The sequence below is a fragment of the Salvelinus namaycush genome, chromosome 28 (assembly GCF_016432855.1).
Source record: "Salvelinus namaycush isolate Seneca chromosome 28, SaNama_1.0, whole genome shotgun sequence".
NCBI classification, from domain to species: domain Eukaryota; kingdom Metazoa; phylum Chordata; class Actinopteri; order Salmoniformes; family Salmonidae; genus Salvelinus; species Salvelinus namaycush.
Genome location: NC_052334.1, coordinates 5,795,382 through 5,811,148, shown reverse-complemented (window position 1 = coordinate 5,811,148; position 15,767 = coordinate 5,795,382). Strand labels below are relative to the sequence as shown.

At 41.5% G+C, this 15,767-nt stretch overlaps 1 protein-coding gene across 1 annotated transcript in view; it reads left to right on the top strand.

Moving 5' to 3' along the window:
• LOC120023001 (neurexin-3a-like) overlaps positions 1-15,767 on the top strand; it is a 734,438-nt gene that overhangs the window by 607,279 nt on the left and 111,392 nt on the right. Inside the window, exon 18 of the mRNA XM_038966953.1 lies at positions 10,261-10,432. Coding sequence (XP_038822881.1) covers positions 10,261-10,432 — 172 coding nt within the window. The remainder of the gene's footprint in view (positions 1-10,260; positions 10,433-15,767) is intronic.

Below are 15,767 nucleotides of genomic sequence, written 5' to 3'. Positions count from 1 at the left end.
GTTGAGGGAGTGACTGCTGGTTCATTCCCCCTCTCTGTGAGTGTTGATGGAGTGACTGCTGGTTCATTCCCCCTCTCTGTGAGAGTGTTGAGGGAGTGACTGCTGGTTCATTCCCCCTCTCTGTGAGAGTGTTGAGGGAGTTAGTGCTGGTTCATTCCCCCTCTCTGTGAGAGTGTTGAGGGAGTTAGTGCTGGTTCATTCCCCCTCTCCGTGAGAGTGTTGAGGGAGTTAGTGCTGGTTCATTCCCCCTCTCTGTGAGTGTTGATGGAGTGACTGCTGGTTCATTCCCCCTCTCTGTGAGAGTGTTGAGGGAGTGACTGCTGGTTCATTCCCCCTCTCTGTGAGAGTGTTGAGGGAGTGACTGCTGGTTCATTCCCCCTCTCTGTGAGAGTGTTGAGGGAGTTAGTGCTGGTTCATTCCCCCTCTCCGTGAGAGTGTTGAGGGAGTTAGTGCTGGTTCATTCCCCCTCTCTGTGAGTGTTAAGGGAGTGACTGCTGATTGTCAAAGTCATGAGCTTGAAAGTTGTTTTGCTGCGATGCAGTGTTGAGTCGGCTGATGTGGAAGACGTGAAGTTGTCTTTAAGTATTCATTTAGTGAGTATGATTCTGTGCTCTATCTCACCCTCTTGTTCTGTCTCTCTCTCTCATTTTCTCTCTCTCTTTCTCATTCTCTCTCACTTTTTATCTTTTTCTCATTCTCTCTCTCTCTCTCTTTCTCTCTCTTTCTCATGCTCTCTCTCTTTCTCATTCTCTCTCACTTTTTATCTCTTTCTTCGTCTCTCTCTTTTTCTCTCTCTTTCTTTGTCTCTCTCTTATTCTAATGATACATTTAACTGACCTTCTCCTGACTAGTAACCTTTTCTCAGATTCCAGGTAATGTTCAGATCCATTTTGTTTTCTCTCCCAACGAGATCTCAGGGCAATTCCTATTACTCTGCACGTAAATCTGTGGTACTCCATTTAGTATTATATGTTACGTTAAGTTAGGTTACAATATAAATGGAATAGTGGTCGATATTTTACCAACTGCCTCCGACCACTCCTAGAAAATCTTGGTGTTGGATGTGTTTTTTCCCTACCGGATCTCCACTAAAACTAGCATCAAGATGTTAATCTGTCTCTCTGTGACCGCCAACAACTTTAAAACGAAGTTGAGGACAAATACAACGTTTTTGTATTGCTTCGCTTGTGACATACAAGCGAAGGATAAAAATATGCTTCAAATTAAAACCGAGGTGACTGCATAAATACAGTAGGCCTGCAGGTAGCCGTGGAGAAAAGTTTAGTCGGCTACCACACATACAGTGCCTTCAGAAAGTATTCACACCCTTTAACTTTTTCCAAGTTTTGTTATGTTACTGTAACGGCAGCCTTCCTTCTCTTCAAGAGAAGAGGAGGTGTAGCAGGGATCGGACCCACACCAGCATAGCCAGTGCTCAACATGTTTAATTAAACGATAAACAGAGAACACTTACAAATACAAAATAACAAAAAGTGGCAAACCGATACAGTCCTAGCTGGTGCAGAGAAAACACAGAGACAGGAAACAACCACCCACAAACCCCAACACAAAACAAGCCACCTATATATGATTCCCAATCAGAGACAACACAAAACACCTGCCTCTGATTGAGAACCATATTAGGCCAAACATAGAAACAGACAAACTAGTAACACAACATAGAATGCCCACCCAGCTCACGTCCTGACCAACACTAAAACAAGCAAAACACACAAGAACTATGGTCAGAACGTGACAGTTACAGCCTTATTCTAAAATAGATGAGATAAAAGCAATCTACACACGATACCCCATAATGTCAAAGCAAAAAATAATAATAATAATGAAATACGTAATTTACAGAGTTACAAAGAAAAAGTAATATCTCAGACTGGCCAATAGAAATAAAATATTAAGATGGGCAAAAGGACACAGACACTGGACAGAGGAACTCCTGGAAAGCCAGCATCCCGGAGTCGCTTCTTCACTGTTGAAGTTGAGACTGATGTTTTGCGGGTACTATTTAATGAAGCTGACATTTCTGTTTCTCAAACTAGACCCTCTAATGTACTTGTCCTCTTGCTCAGTTGTGCACCATGGCCTCCACTCCTCTTTCAATTCCGGTTAGACCCTGGTTGCGCTGTTCTGTGAAGGGAGTAGTACATAACGTTGTACGAGATCTTCAGTTTATTGTCAATTTCTTGCATGTAATAACCTTAATTCACAGATTCCCTGAAGAAAACAAATTAAATGAGCCACAGTCTGCCCTATTCAAACACATGATCGTAGAACAGGACCTATTCAAACACATGTAGCCTTTAAGAACAAATTCTTATTTACAATGACGGCCTACGCTGGCCAAACCCGGGGACACCCAATCACAGTTGGTTGTGATACAGCCTGGATTCGAACGAGGGTGTCTGTAGTGATGCCTCTAGCACTGAGATGCATTACCATAGACCGCTGCGCCACCTGGAACCGCCCGCCCGCCAACCCTTCTTTTATGCTGCTGCATCTCCCAGTTTATCATCTATGCATAGTCACTTTAACTAATCTCATATTACCTCAAATAGCCCGACTAACCGGTGCCCCCGCACATTGACTCTGTACTGCATATAGCCTCGCTGATGTTATTTTTATTTTTATTTTTATTCTTTACTTCTCTATTGTTTACCTAATACCTAGATTAAACCCCAAATACATTGAATAAACCCCAAATACCTAGAATAAACCCCAAATACCTAGATTAAACCCTTAATACCTAGATTAAACACCTAATACCTAGATTAAACCCCTAATACCTAGATTAAATCCCTAATACCAAAGATTAAACCCCTAATACCTAGATTAAATCCCTAATACCAAAGATTAAACCCCTAATACCTAGATTAAACCCATAATACCTAGATTAAACCCCTAATACCTAGATTAAATCCCTAATACCAAAGATTAAACCCCTAATACCTAGATTAAACCCATAATACCTAGATTAAACCCCTAATACCTAGATTAAACACCTAATACCTAGATTAAACCCCTAATACCTAGATTAAATCCCTAATACCAAAGATTAAACCCCTAATACCTAGATTAAATCCCTAATACCAAAGATTAAACCCCTAATACCTAGATTAAACCCATAATACCTAGATTAAACCCCTAATACCTAGATTAAACCCATAATACCTAGATTAAACCCCTAATACCTAGATTAAACCCCTAATACTGAGATTAAACCCCTAATACCTAGATTAAACGCCTAATACCTAGATTGAACCCCTAATACCTAGATTGAACCCCTAATACCTAGATTAATCCCCTAATACCTAGATTAAACGCCTAATACCTAGATTAAACCCCTAATACCTAGATTAAACCCCTAATACCTAGATGTAACCCCTAATACCTAGATTAAACCCATAATACCTAGATTAAACCCCTAATACCTAGTTTAAGCCCGTAATTGTGGCTCCCACTCGTGCTTCCAACATGCATAATGCATGAACACCTAAATAGGTGCATACTGTTGAGGTGAGTTAAATGCTCTTTTTTGGTCCTTCTGGTTTTGTTAATAATAAGGCTCCTCTTTGGTAAAAATGATTCTGTCACCACTGGGCTAGAGCTTGAATCTGAAAATGCCTCTCTCTGTCTGAACATCAAACTACCAACCTTACATGTCTCAATTTTATAGCATTAGTTAAATTGCCTTTGTGAAAAGACTAGGGTTTTTATACCTTTTGGTTTTCACATTTTGTTGATAATTGTTAAAAATTCTTGTCAATTTTGTATTTTAAAGCAAATAATAAATCAAGCCATGAGAGACAATTGCTTGTACGAATGTTTCTTGCTAAGACGTCCACAATGGGTCTGTTTTACACTAAACTGTTATTACCTGTTATGGCAGTTAGCAATGCTATGTCTTGTATAATACGTCAGTTGGGACACCATTTTGTCCTTGTACACTGTGTCTCGTGTGTGTTGAAAAGATCAATAACACGGTGGGCTTTGGTCAGAGTAACTGCCATTACGAACTAATGTAATCAAATTTCCTTATACCCAATGCAAGATGTTGACTCACCCTTAATTTCTGTGAAAAGTATGTTTTCATAATCACACTACGGTATAATCAACTTCATTATTGTAATGTGGCCAAACTTTACAAAAACGTTTCCACTCTTTGCTGGAAAATTGTTTGTGCTGCTATTGAAGAACGAACTGTCTGTTTGTATTGTTCGTTGACTTCTTTCTAACCCCAGCCTTTCATTGATGAAACACTTGTCATCTCTGCTTTTATTTTCCCTCTCGGCTCCCATCTCTACAGACAAACCTCCCATTATGTTATCAGCAGTTTTACACGCCATTCTCTCACAGAGCGCCTTGTTCATTTCTTAAACACTTATCAATTTGTGCAGGTGATACCATGGAATCACCCTGCCATCCCTGTGTGTTCAGCGCTCCAGCACACTGCCACGCTCAAAGGGATATGGATCACTATTATGCGCCTGTCTTTTATCTTGCCGCGGAGTCAGGCGCGTTAAATGGCAGCTCCATTAGGGGAATATCTCAAAGGGGCTATGGTGATGGAGTGTTGCCTTTGGTTTCATTCACTGTTCTAAAGGAGTCCCCTGATGCTCCTTGAAGCCTACCCATATTTCATGGCTAATTATGTTGTTTATTTTTAAATTTGTTAAGGATATTCACAGTGAACAATTCAATGAGGAGGCGTTTTAATAAGCTTATCATTACATATCATCACTATCATCACAACAAGATATTTGACTGCTTTGGAAACAACACATTTTCAACATATTTTGGGAATAAACTATTTTGGAGATTTGAAGCTTCCGTGACTTTATAGATTAAACCCATCTCTGAATGTTTTATTGAATGAGAATCACTTTAACATGTAGTACTATGAGAGAGGAGGGAAGGATTCAGACTAAATTAAAGCTGTGTGCAAAACGGTAAGATTTGCTTGCGGGTGTAAACATGTGGGTGGTATTTAAACCATGCTCTTTGATGTTACCATAATGTTGAAACCAGTGAGAGGAAAGCCTATGATCAAAAAGTAAAAATACACTGACTCGCTTTTGATTCCAATTTCATAAAGAGCGGGGAAAAAGATCTGACTAAATGTATTTTTCTGTGTTTCCACCCGTTTTGATCATGTGAGTTATCTAAGAACTCCATATGTTCCCCTCAGTTTAAATACACGAAGAGGAAGTTACACAGAAATACATCCTCTTCGAAGTTACATGTGCATTTAAAATTCAGACCCCTTATAGAAGCTGTATGGTCAAAAAGATAGCATACAAAAGTTAGAACATTTGCATTATTTCAAATAAGTTATTAGATATAATTATTCCTTATTAATCAATCTCAATCCTACAGTAATTACTGGCCAAATGACTGTAGTAACGCTGTACTGCATCTTCTACTTTCTGTACGATGTCTTCTAAATGAACTTGAGAGCCCTGGCCTAGAATCCACCCAGGTCTTTCTCTGATCAGTGGTGATGAATGCACAACACATCTCCCTCGATACTATTTATCTTCTGGCCATAGACTCTGATCTGTATACAGATGAGGTTGTGATTCCAGCTTTGATTAACTACAGAGGAAGTATGAGGGAAGTAACAACAGGTTGAGAGAAGAGAAGCTAGAGGAAGGGGATTCTTGTCTATCCTGTTGCTTAGTCACTTTACCCTTACCTGAATGTACATACAGTGGGGAGAACAAGTTTTTGATACACTGCCGATTCTGCAGCTTTTCCTACTTACAAAGCATGTAGAGGTCTGTAATTTTTATCATAGGTACACTTCAACTGTGAGAGACGGAATCTAAAACAAAAATCCAGAAAATCACATTGTATGATTTTTAAGTAAATCATTTGCATTTTATTGCATGACATAAGTATTTGATACATCAGAAAAGCAGAACTTAATATTTGGTACAGAAACCTTTGTTTGCAATTACAGAGATCATACGTTTCCTGTAGTTCTTGACCAGGTTTGCACACACTGCAGCAGGGATTTTGGCCCACTCCTCCATATCCTTCAGGTTTCGGGGCTGTCGCTGGGAAATACGGACTTTCAGCTCCCTCCAAAGATTTTCTATTGGGTTCAGGTCTGGAGACTGGCTAGGCCACTCCAGGACCTTGAGATGCTTCTTACGGAGCCACTCCTTAGTTGCCCTGGCTGTGTGTTTCGGGTCGTTGTCATGCTGGAAGACCCAGCCACAACCCATCTTCAATGCTCTTACTGAGGGAAGGAGGTTGTTGGCCAAGATCTCGCTATACATGGCCCCATCCATCCTCCCCTCAATACGGTGCAGTCGTTCTGTCCCCTTTGCAGAAAAGCATCCCCAAAGAATGATGTTTCCACCTCCATGCTTCATGGTTGGGATGGTGTTCTTGGGGTTGTACTCATTCTTTTTCTTCCTCCAAACACGGCGAGTGGAGTTTAGACCAAAAAGCTCTATTTTTGTCTCATCAGACCACATGACCTTCTCCCATTCCTCCTCTGGATCATCCAGATGGTCATTGGCAAACTTCAGATGGGCCTGGACATGCGCTGGCTTGAGCAGGGGGACCTTGCGTGCGCTGCAGGATTTTAATCCATGACGGCGTAGTGTGTTACTAATGGTTTTCTTTGAGACTGTGGTCCCAGCTCTCTTCAGGTCATTGACCAGGTCCTGCCATGTAGTTCTGGGCTGATCCCTCACCTTCCTCATGATCATTGATGCCCCACGAGGTGAGATCTTGCATGGAGCCCCAGACCGAGGGTGATTGACCGTCATCTTGAACTTCTTCCATTTTCTAATAATTGTGCCAACAGTTGTTGCCTTCTCACCAAGCTGCTTGCCTATTGTCCTGTAGCCCATCCCCGCCTTGTGCAGGTCTACAATTTTATCCCTGATGTCCTTACACAGCTCTCTGGTCTTGGCCATTGTGGAGAGGTTGGAGTCTGTTTGATTGAGTGTGTGGACAGGTGTCTTTTATTCAGGTAACGAGTTCAAACAGGTGCAGTTAATACAGGTAATGAGTGGAGAACAGGAGGGCTTCTTAAAGAAAAACTAACAGGTCTGTGAGAGCCGGAATTCATACCGGTTGGTAGGTTATCAAATACTTATGTCATGCAATAAAATGCAAATTAATTACTTAATTAATGACTTTTGGATTTTTGTTTTAGATTCCGTCTCTCACAGTTGAAGTGTACCTATGATAAAAAATTACAGACCTCTACATGAGTAGGAAAACCTGCAAAATCGGCAGTGTATCAAATACTTTTTCTCCCCACTGTACCTACTTCAATTACCTCGTAAACCTGCACATCGACTCTGTACTGGTACTCCCTGTATATAGCCATGTTATTACCTTGTACACCTGCACATCGACTCTGTACTGGTACTCCCTGTATATAGCCATGTTATTACCTCGTACACCTACACATCGACTCTGTACTGGTACTCCCTGTATATAGCCATGTTATTACCTCGTACACCTGCACATCGACTCTGTACTGGTACTCCCTGTATATAGCCATGTTATTACCTCGTACACCTGCACATCGACTCTGTACTGGTACTCCCTGTATATAACCATGTTATTACCTCGTACACCTACACATCGACTCTGTACTGGTACTCCCTGTATATAGCCATGTTATTACCTCGTACACCTGCACATCGACTCTGTACTGGTACTCCCTGTATATAACCATGTTATTACCTCGTACACCTGCACATCGACTCTGTACTGGTACTCCCTGTATATAGCCATGTTATTACCTCGTACACCTGCACATCGACTCTGTACTGGTACTCCCTGTATATAACCATGTTATTACCTCGTACACCTGCACATCGACTCTGTACTGGTACTCCCTGTATATAGCCATGTTATTACCTCGTACACCTGCACATCGACTCTGTACTGGTACTCCCTGTATATAACCATGTTATTACCTCGTACACCTACACATCGACTCTGTACTGGTACTCCCTGTATATAGCCATGTTATTACCTCGTACACCTGCACATCGACTCTGTACTGGTACTCCCTGTATATAACCATGTTATTACCTCGTACACCTACACATCGACTCTGTACTGGTACTCCCTGTATATAGCCATGTTATTACCTCGTACACCTGCACATCGACTCTGTACTGGTACTCCCTGTATATAGCCATGCTATTACCTGGTACTCCTTGTATATAGCCGTTTTATTACCTGGTACTCCCTGTATATAGCCATGCTATTACCTGGTACCCCTGCACATTGACTCAGTACTGCTACCCGTGTGTAAAGCCATGTTATAACCTGGTACTCCCTGTATATAACCATGTTATTACCCGGTACACCCTGTATATAGCCATTGTATTACCTGGTACTCCCTCTATATAGCCATGTTATTACCTGGTACTTCCTGTATATAGCCATGTTATTACCTGGTACTCCCTGTATATAGCCATGTTATTACCTGGTACTCCTTGTATATAGCCATGTTATTACCTGGTACTCCCTGTATATAGCCATGCTATTACCTGGTACTCCCTGTATATAGCCATGTTATTACCTGGTACTCCTTGTATATAGCCATGTTATTACCTGGTCCTCCATGTATATTGCCATGGTATTCCGTGGTACTCTGCACATCGACTCAGTACTGGTACTCCCTGTATATAACCATGTTATTACCTGGTTCTCCCTGTATATAGCCATGTTATTACCTGGTACTCCCTGTATATAGCCATGTTATTACCTGGTACTCCCTGTATATAACCATGTTATTACCTGGTTCTCCCTGTATATAGCGATGTTATTACCTGGTACTCCCTGTATATAGCCATGTTATTACCTGGTACTCCCTGTATATAACCATGTTATTACCTGGTCCTCCCTGTATATAGCGATGTTATTACCTGGTACTCCCTGTATATAGCCATGTTATTACCTGGTACTCCCTGTATATAACCATGTTATTACCTGGTACTCCCTGTATATAACCATGTTATTACCTGGTACTCCCTGTATATAGCCAATTCTATTATCTGGTTCTCCCTGTATATAGCCATGTTATTACCTGGTACTGCCTGTATATAGCCATGTTATTACCTGGTACTCCCTGTATATAGCCAATTCTATTATCTGGTTCTCCCTGTATATAGCCATGTTATTACCTGGTTCTCCCTGTGTATAGCCATGTTATTACCTATGTTCTCCCTGTATATAGCCATGTTATTACCTGGTTCTCCATGTATATAGCCATGTTATTACCTCGTATCCCTGCACATCGACTCGATACCTCCACCCGTGTGTATAGCCAATTTATTGTTACTAAATGTGTATTTTTTCCATGTGTTAATTTTTTGTCTATTTTCTATTATTTTTCTATGTTTCTCTCTGCATTGTTGGGAAGGGCCTGTAGGTAAGCGTTTCACTGTTAGTTTACCCATGTTGTTTGCAAAACATGTGACAAATACAATTTGACTTGATGCTGATTAGTTATTATCAGTATCACCAGAACTGCAGATAATTTACTGATTTTGACATATTGAATGTGGTGTGGATCAGATTCTTTCGGATTGGCAAAATGCTAAAGGGGATGCCATAGAACTAGTAATACTTCTACATCCAGATGGTGACATTTAGTTCTACCCATTAGCCACTACAGAGTCAGGTTGCTCCCTGGTGGGTTGATGATCACAGGTTGGTTTGGAGTGAGGAGGTGGAATTGGTCACCTGCCCGTTGACATCTGTTCTCTTCCAACATGTGACTCTGTGAGCCTTCACTGCTCATTAATCTAGCTTATCTCTGTTTACTCTGGCTTATTCAACACCATTGATTTTTGCAGGTATATATATATACTGTATGTGGGTTTGTATGTGGGTGTTTTTGTGTGTGTGTGTGTGTTATCCAGCAGAAGGGGGCCTTTAAGGTTAATATAATGGATTATTCAAGGACTGAATAATACATGAAGAGAGCTAGAGAATTAAACCTTGAATTCCTTAGTTTTTCCTTGATTCTTCCAGTGACATTCCACAGACTCTAAGCAATAAAGTTATACACTTTTAGCATGTATTCATTCGATCACCTCGTTCTTAGCAATAAGATTGGAGTATTTTGAACAAAACAATTGATGCACTGCGACAAACAGTCATGTATCAACAACAACATAAAGTCCATCATAGGAAAAATTGTTTCCGAAATAAATGTTTTAAAAATCACTAAATTAATGATTTTGTTTTTTCTTCTAGGAACAAGGGAAGATTGGTGTGACGTTTAACATCGGCACAATGGACATCAGCGTGAGAGAGAATAGCACACCAGTGAATGACGGGCTGTACCATGTTGTACGCTTTACCAGAAACGGGGGTAACGCCACACTCCAGGTGGACAACTGGTCTATCAATGAACACTTCCCAGGAGGTATGGACCCCCCCACACACCTGCATGGTTTCACCTGTGCTGCGCCCCCCCCCCCCCCCCCCCCACACACCTGCATGGTTTCACCTGCGCTGCGCCCCCCCCCCCCCCCCCACACACACACCTGCATTGTTTCACCTGTGCTGCGCCCCCCCCCCCCCCACACACACCTGCATGGTTTCACCTGTGCTGCGCCCCCCCCCCCCCCCCACACACCTGCATGGTTTCACCTGTGCTGCGCCCCCCCCCCCCCCACACACACCTGCATGGTTTCACCTGTGCTGCGCCCCCCCCCCCCCCCACACACCTGCATGGTTTCACCTGTGCATGGACCTGCGCATGGACGTGTAGGTTCACCTGTGTGGTAAACACACCATACATGCACACATGACAAGTTGTATACTTACCCCAACCTGACTGGACCACACGCTGCTGAGCTCCTTCCCAGAGACCACCCTGGAATACGGCGTCCACACCAGTACTACTCCTTCTGTTCTCCGCTATACTGTTTCTCGTTCAGCTACTTCAAGCTTGTAAATGCTCCATTGTCATTAGACTACAAGCACAGTGACTGTCAAACCTAACCAATACCTTAACCGTTACACGATGAGATCCGGACCTCTTGTCGAAGTCGCTAATTGTTGGGTTAAATTCGCTACGCTATGTTTGCAATTAAGGCACAATAAAGGCCTTTTGGCAGCTTAAAGGCCTATTAGGCTGTGTTTACACATGCAGCCCCATTCTGATCTTTTGCCCAGTTATTGGAAAACGATCTGATCCAAATATCAAAATGGGGCTGCCTGTGTAAACCCTGCCTAACAGACAGGAAATGTGAATGATCTCCAGCATCTCTTTGAGGATCACCGTGATGAATACAATAAGTCAGAATGCTTAGTTTTAGTGATACTGTCCACTCTTGGAAAATAAGCTGCTATCTAGCACATAGAAGGGTTATTTGGCTGTCTCCATAGGACAACCCTTTGAAGAACCCCTGTTTGGTTCCAGGTAGAACCTTTTTCGGTTCCATGTAGAACCCTTCCCTGGAACCAAAATGGGTGCTCCTATTGGGACAGGCGGAGAACCCTGTTGCAACCCTTTTTTCTAAAAGTGTAATATAAATTTGTATATTGTCTAGTCAACTTAAAAAATGTTTGGTTTTACATATACTATAATATCATATATATGGTATTGTCTTGTCAACTTTCAGAATGCTTGGTGTTATAGATACTCTAATATGATATATATATTGTATTGTGTAGCCAACGTTCAGTATCCACTGAGTTACAAGTCACCTTTCACATTTCCTGAAGGTCCTGTGTTAGGCTGTCTTCTCCCTCTTCTCTATCAGCCCATGTATTAGGCCAGGCTGTGATATAAGGACTTCAGACTTTGCTTTAGGGACCATAAGCAGTTCTTTGGAGTGGAATTCTGATTTAACCCAACTAAGCTCTCCAGCTGTTTTGTGATTGAATGAAGATAGACATTGGATTGGAATCGACTTCAGGCTCCCTGGGTTTTGCAATGGAGCTATCGCTTCTCAGGACTGTTCGTGATGCCTCAACAGTTGGTTTATTTAGAGGTAGGAAAAGCTGTCAGAGTACTCTTGGTTTTCCCTCCCTCCCTCCCTCTGCCTTACTTACTAAAGTTGTGCTCTTATATGAAATGGTTTGACAAGTATCAGTATGACTATGACAATAGTGGAATGATCAAGAATGTTTACCAAGACTTGGGCAAATGAGCCTGCGACTACTGGTAAAAACGTATCTTACAGCTCTCCCTGCCAACACAAGGAAAAATGCTGTAGAATATACCATTAGTATCCCCCTTGGAAACATCTCATTTGGCACTTGATGTCTCCTTGTTGTCTTCCTGTGTTGAGTACAGTAACAGTGCAGTATTCCTTTTAAAAATACATTTCTCACTTTCTTCTACATAAGTGCGTGCATACATTTTCATACTTTTTTTGTAGTGGTCTCCCGTTGGGAATCTAACCCACAACCCTGGCATTGCAAGTGGCATGCTCTCTCTCTCTCTCTCTCTCTCTCTCTCTCTCTCTCTCTCTCTCTCTCTCTCTCTCTCTCTCTCTCTCTCTCTCTCTCTCTCTCTCTCTCTCTCTCTCTCTCTCTCTCTCTCTCTCTCTCTCTCTCTCTCTCTCTCTCTCTCTCTCTCTCTCTCTCTCTCTCTCTCTCTCGCCACACACACAGAAACACACTGAGTGGAGCAGTGTGGCCTCATCGTCTCGGAGGCCTGTCAGTATCACTCACATTAAATGCTCCATGTGTCCTCATTACTTCAACACAGACATTGACTCTGGTGGGAACAGGAGTGAAATCACTTTATTTGCTCTCTCTCTCGCTTTCTCTCTCTCTCTCTCTCTCGCTTTCTCTCTCTCTCTCTCTCTCTCTCGCTTTCCCTCTCTCTCTCAATTCAATTCAAAGGGATGTATTGGAACGGGAAACATATGTTTACATTGCAGAAGCAAGTGAAATAGAAAGTGAAATTAACTTTAAAAAATGAACAGTAAACATTACATTCACAGAAGTTCCAAAAGAATAACGACATTTCAAATGTCCATATAGAGTGTTGTAATGATGTGCAAATAGTTACACTAGAAAAGGGAAAATAAATAAACATAAAAATGGCTTTTATTTACAATGGTGTTTGTTCTTCACTGGTTGCCTTTTTCTTGTGGTAACATGTCAAAAATCTTGCTGATGAGATGGCACACTGTGGTATTTCACCCAATAGATATGGGAGTTTATCAAGATTGGATTTGTTTTCAAATTCTTTGTGGATCTGTGTATTCTGAGGGAAATACGTGTCTCTAATATGGTCATACATTGGACAGGAGGTTAGGAAGTGCAGCTCAGTTTCAACCTCATTTTGTTGGCAGTGTACACATAGCCTGTCTTCTCTTGAGAGCCAGGTCTGCCTACGGCGGCCTCTCTCAATAGCAAGGATATGCTCACTGAGTCTGTACATAGTCAAAGCTTTCCATAATTGTGAGTCAGTCACAGTGGTCAGGTATTCTGCCACTGTGTATTCTCTGTTTAGGGCCAAATAGCATTCCAGTTTGCTTTGTTTTTTGGTCAATTCTTTCCATTGTGTCAAGTAAATATCTTTTTGTTTTCTCATCATTTGGTTGGGTCTAATTATGTTGCTGTTGCTGTCCTGGGGCTCTGTGGAGTCTGTTTGTGTTTGTGAACAGAGACCCAGGACAAGCTTGCTTAGGGGACTCTTCTCTAGGTTAATCTCTCTGTAGGTGATGGCTTTGTTATGGAAGGTTTGGGAATCAATTCCTTTTAGTTGGTTGTAGAATGAACAGCTCTTTTCTGGATTTTGGTAAATAGTGGGTATCGGCCAAATTCTGCTCTGCATGCATTATTTGGTGTTTTACGTTGTACACAGAGGATGTTTTTGCAGAATTCTGAATGCAGAGTCTCAATTTGGTGTTCTTGGTTGGTGAGCGGAACCCAGTCCTCACAACCTTAAAGGGCAATGGGTTCTATGACTGACTCAAGTCTTTTTAGCCAGATCCTAATTGGGATGTCGAATTTTATTTTCCTTTTGATGGCGTAGAAGGGCCTTTTTGCCTTGTCTCTCTGATCGTTCACAGCACTGTGGAAGTTACCTGTGGTGCTGATGTTTAGGCCGAGGTAGGTATAGTTTTTTGTGTGCTCTAGGGCAACGGTGATGGAATTTTGTATTTGTGGTCGTGGCAACTTGACTTTTTTTGGAACACCATTATTTTTGTCTTACTGAGATTTTCTGTCAGGGCCCAGGTCTGACAGAATCTGTGCAGAAGACCTAGGTGCTGCTGTAGGCCCTGCTAGGTTGGTGACAGAAGCACCAGATCGTGCTGCAGGTGCTGCAGACTGTTCTAGTGCCCTCGCCAATTCGTTGATATATATGTTGAAGAGGGGTTGGCTCAAGCTTTATCCATGTCTCACCCCACGGCCCTGTGAAAAGAAATGTGTGTGTTTTTTGCCAATTTTAGTTGCACGCTTGTTGTTTGTGTACATGGATTTCATACTGTCATATGCTTTTCCCCAAACACCGCTTTCCATCTATTTGTATAGCAGACCCTCATGCCAATTTGAGTCAAAAGCTTTATTGAAATCAACAAAGGAAGAGAATACTTTGTTTTGCTTTGTTTCTCAATTGGGGTGTGCAGGGTGAATATGTGGTCTGTCATACGGTAATTTGGCAAAAAGCCAATTTGATATTTGCTCAGTACATTGTTTTCACTAAGGAAATGTATGAGTCTGCTGTTAAATGACAAAATCACATAGAGTTATCTATCCAAAACAAAAAAAGTGTGGATAAACCACTTCTCCGAACTCTTTTTGGCAATACAACTTGGCCATGTTCTGTTATAATCTCCACCCGGCACAGCCAGAAGAGGACTGGCGTCCCCTCATAGCCTGGTTCATCTCTAGGTTTTTTTCTATGTTCTGGCCTTTCTAGGGAGTTTTTCCTAGCCACCGTGCTTCTACACCTGCATTGCTTGCTATTTGTGGTTTTAGGCTGGGTTTCTGTACAGCACTTTGAGATATCAGCTGATGTAAGAAGGGGTTTATGAATAAATTTGATTTGATTTGATACAATGCCTTGCAAAAGTATTCACCCCCTTGGCATTTTTCCTATTTTGTTGCATTACAACCTGTAATTGTTTTTACATTTGAAAAGTAATACGTAAATAACATTTTATGACATTATTTTCTTACTTTTATAATTATTATTGGTCTTATTTTCAAAAACAGATTTTTGTTTGGATTTCATGTAATGGACATACACAAAATAGTCCAAAATGGTGAAGTGAAATGTAAAAAATAACTTGTTTCAAAAAAATATATAAAAAATATTTTTTTAAATGGAAAAGTGGTGCATACATATATATTCACACACTTTGCTACGAAGCCCCTAAATAAGATCTGGTGCAACCAATTACCTTCAGAAGTCACATAATTAGTTAAATAAAGTACACCTGTGTGCAATCTAAGTGTCACATGATCTGTCACATGATCTCAGTATATATCCACCTGTTCTGAATGGCCCCAAAGTCTGCAACACTACTAAGCAAGGGGCACCACCAAGCAAGTGGCACCATGAAGACCAAAGAGCTCTCCAAACAGGTCACCAACAAAGTTGTGGAGAAGTACAGATCAGGGTTGGGTTGTTAAAAAATATCAGAAACTTTGAACATCCCACAGAACATCATTAAATCCATTATTAAATATGGAAAAAATATGGCACCACAACAAACCTGCCAAGAGAGGGCCACCTACCAAAACTCATAGACCAGGCAAGGAGGGCATTAATCAGAGAGGCAACAAGT